The following is a 3,339-nucleotide window of genomic DNA, read 5'->3' as shown; positions in this document are numbered from 1 at the left end:
CACCCACGCCCCCGGTGCCCTGGGAAGAAGGCGACCCTCGCGCGCGCCGCCCTCCTCCCCGGCTGGTGCTGTCTTCTCCGTACGACTGTGAGCTCCAGAGTGAGACGCCCACGAGCCCACCCAGTGACTCAGAGGTCGCAAACTCGTGTCCGTAGGGGCCAGAGAGATCTTGGCAGTGAGCGCGGGCATGGACCCAGGCCCATCCGGAGGGAAGCCGGGATTCTGCTCCAGCTGATCCGTGCAACGGGGGCATGGGGCTGGTGGCCCCACCTTCCCAGGGAGACCGAGCTCAAGACTGCAATATGGAAGCCCCCTGATTTTCAAATGTGTAACCCAAATCGTGGCTGTGCGCTTCATCCGATTTCAGGCCCCCAAGTAGCAACTCTTCCACAATAATGACAGCCGCAAACAAAAAGGGCTCTTGCAAAGCACTTTATATAGATACATCGGCGTATCTGACTCTCAAAACAGCTCTAGGAGGTAGGTGCTAAATGCGGAAACCAAGGCACCAAAAGGCAAAGGCTCATCCAGAGCCACACAGCTGGAAGTGGCAGCAGCAGAATGGGAACCCAGGCAGCCTGGCTCCTGGCCCTGCCATTCCCCCTCTGCCATCTAGAAGATGCTACTGGTGGCCCACTGAGCCACTGGGGGGGATGCCTGCTGCTGAGGGTTCACATCTGTGCTGTCTCTGGAAGCTTCCCTTGGCTACTGGAAGGTACCCTGCCCTGGAGATAAGTGCATGGGAAGTTACTCACCCCTCTCTGGCCTCCTCATCTGGGAGCCAACCGATGGTGTGGGCACACCGTGGTACTGTGGGCTCTGCCTGGAGCTCTTTGCGGGTCCTGCTGAGGCTGGACTTCCTCTGAAGCCACCTCCTTGCCCAGCTGCTCCCTCCCCTCCCCTGCTTCCCTCACTCCCTTGCCGAAGCCTCATTCCAGACTCTGCTTCCGACAAACCTGAACTAAGGCAGCCTGTTTGCCCAGAGGATGACCCAGAAGCTGGCACAACCTCGAGCCAAGAAATGCGGTAGGCTGCGGGGAGTTTATTTCTGCCCCCAGCCCAAGGCGACAGAGCCCTCACCTGCCCTGCCACCCCCATACTGGGCCCAAGCAGCCTCAGGTGAGCGCACACACATCCACCGTGGTTGGCTCCTCTCGGGTGAAGCCGTCACTGAAGCCCTCATCATCCACCAGGTCGGGCTCACAGCGGCACATGGGACAGAGGCGGTTGCGCACAGCAGAGGCTCGGAGCCAGACGACGAGGTTCCAACGCTCACCAGTGCCCAAAGGCCGGGCCCCATGTAGCTGGCCGCCACGGTGGAGAACACCCTGGCCCACCACGTGCTCCACCTCCAGGGGCTCCGTCAGGGCTGTGGGTGCCTGCAGATGGCACGGGCACGGCTCAGGCCTGGGCACTCACAGCTGCCCCAGGTCCTGCCGCATGGGTCGCACACTCACCTGGAAGAGGCCCCCAAAATACAGGGCGCCCCCTGTGAAGACCTTGCCCAAGGCCACATTGAGGGTGAGCTCGGCATTATCATAGTGGCAGCCCAGCTCGAGGTCCTGGCCCAGTGCGTATTTGACCACAAAGGCCCGGTGGCTGTCGAGCCGGCCCCCGCCACAGTCGGGGTACAGCAGGGCCATCAGCGGCTGCAGGAAGCGCTCCCGCAGTGGTGTCATCAGCGGCTCGTCCAGTCCGAGCTCGTGCAGCAGCACCTGGGAGGGGATTCCTGGGGTCAGCAAGGAAACTAGGGGGCTGCAACCCTGGGGTTCCACTCCGCCGTGATCCCACTGTGACCTTTCGCAGCCCAGGCAGGCAGCCCATCTGCAGCACCTCCAACACTGCCTCCTGACCTCAGCCACCCCCTCCTCTGCCACTGGCCAGGCCTCACCCACCCCGTAGTTGTTCATGGTGTTGGGCCTCCCCTTAGGCATGTCCGACTGCTCGAAGTGCTCCAGCTCTTCCAGCAGGGCCTGGCAGAAGGGTGCTGTGAACACAGGCACCCGGTAGATGCGCTTCTCCCCTGTGGAAGGAGGGATGGTCTGTTGGCCTGAATGTGGCTGTGGGCCGGCCAAGCCTGGGCTTCAGTCTTCCCATGAACCATGTTGAGTCTGGGCGTGTCTGTTCACTCCCCCAAGCCTCAGTTTCATCACCTGTGCCATGGGGATAAGGCCCTCGCTTTTCAGGGCTGTTGTGATGACTGAAGTAACATGAGGAGCAGGGGAGGCTGATTCCCATGCCCCCCTACTTATGCCCGGAACCATTCCCCAGACTCCACAAGTGTCCACAGGGCTGGCCCTGGGAGCTCCCATATGGGTCCTGAGGCCCATAGAGGGAAAGGAAGTAGCCCAGCGACACCCGGCAGCCCAGTGACGGCCAAGCTGGGATCACAGAGCCAACTTCAGGCTCTCTGCACCTCCTTTCACCTGATGAGCCACCGAGGTCTGTACCCCAACTCAGAAGTGGCTCTGGGAGCCTCTGTCCCCCAGCAGGAAGGCCAGGAGGGGCTGTTCTTTCTTGCTGGGCCCTGGAGGGGGAAGAAGCCAGGCTGAGAATGGAAACCTAAACATTTCTTGGCAGATGCACCAGTGCCCAGGGGTGCAGGGCTAGTGTGCCCCTGATGGGGCCACCTCGCAGCCTGGGCCCTGCCCCAGCCAACAGCCTCAGCACAATCTCAGCTGCCGGGGAGTGGAAGGCAATGAGGAGAGCACCCCCAGGCTGGGAGGAGGAGAGTTCCTTCCACGCATGCCCCCTAACAAAGCACAGCCTCCATGAGGGGAAACATATCTGTCTCCCACAGGAGCCCCCAGCCCAGGCTATCAGTGCCAGTAAGAGGAAACACTTTCCAAACACTAGGTACGGGCCTGTGTCAGGCACTCTATGTAGATTAACTCACTTGATCATCACGGTGCCTTAAGAGAGGGGGTTACTGTTGCTCCCATTTTACAGATGAGGAAACTGAGTCACAGAGGTTAAACAATACGCAAACCTCCCTTGCCCAGCATTTCCTGCTGGGTTTAGCCAATAAGTGAGCCCAGCAGGAAATCCAAAGGTAAGAGGAGAAATGGGGCATTTTTTGCCCTACTTGGAGTCTGGCATGGCTCCAGGCCTCTGCCCAGAGCCACAACTCCAGGTGGTAACTGCTCCCTCCCGTTGCCAGCCCTGGGGGGCGGGGCTTTGCCATTCCTTACTGGTCCCTTTACCCTGCCCACACCTGTCTCAGTGGTCCCTTTAAGATCTTGGATTGGCCGGGCGCGGTGGCTCAAGCCTGTAATCCCAGCACTTTGGGAGGCCGAGACGGGCAGATCACGAGGTCAGGAGATCAAGACCATCCTGGCT

The 3,339-nt window shown here is 60.5% G+C and overlaps 2 protein-coding genes across 3 annotated transcripts in view; both read right to left on the bottom strand.

Annotated features, from left to right (window-relative positions):
- The window catches only part of ARL6IP4 (ADP-ribosylation factor-like 6 interacting protein 4), a 2,820-nt gene extending 2,420 nt beyond the window's left edge, over positions 1-400 (bottom strand). Inside the window, 3 exon segments of the mRNA XM_011964558.1 lie at positions 4-106; positions 108-192; positions 195-400. Of these exon segments, the coding sequence (XP_011819948.1) occupies positions 4-106; positions 108-192; positions 195-357 (351 nt within the window). The 5' untranslated portion in view covers positions 358-400.
- Positions 401-1,011: 611 nt separating this feature from the next.
- The window catches only part of LOC105527983 (2-oxoglutarate and iron-dependent oxygenase domain-containing protein 2), an 8,520-nt gene continuing 6,192 nt past the window's right edge, over positions 1,012-3,339 (bottom strand). Inside the window, exons 3-6 of one of the 2 annotated variants that reach the window (XM_011964521.1) lie at positions 2,154-2,188; positions 1,896-2,023; positions 1,458-1,715; positions 1,012-1,379 (exon numbers count right to left, since the gene is read on the bottom strand). In XM_011964521.1, the coding sequence (XP_011819911.1) occupies positions 1,116-1,379; positions 1,458-1,715; positions 1,896-2,023; positions 2,154-2,188 (685 nt within the window). In that variant the 3' untranslated portion in view covers positions 1,012-1,115. The remainder of the gene's footprint in view (positions 1,380-1,457; positions 1,716-1,895; positions 2,024-2,153; positions 2,189-3,339) is intronic. The other variant, XM_011964519.1, reaches the window with a different exon arrangement.

The sequence above is a fragment of the Mandrillus leucophaeus genome, unplaced genomic scaffold, assembly GCF_000951045.1.
Source record: "Mandrillus leucophaeus isolate KB7577 unplaced genomic scaffold, Mleu.le_1.0 Scaffold7, whole genome shotgun sequence".
Lineage (NCBI taxonomy): Eukaryota > Metazoa > Chordata > Mammalia > Primates > Cercopithecidae > Mandrillus > Mandrillus leucophaeus.
This window is presented reverse-complemented; position numbering and strand designations above follow the sequence as displayed.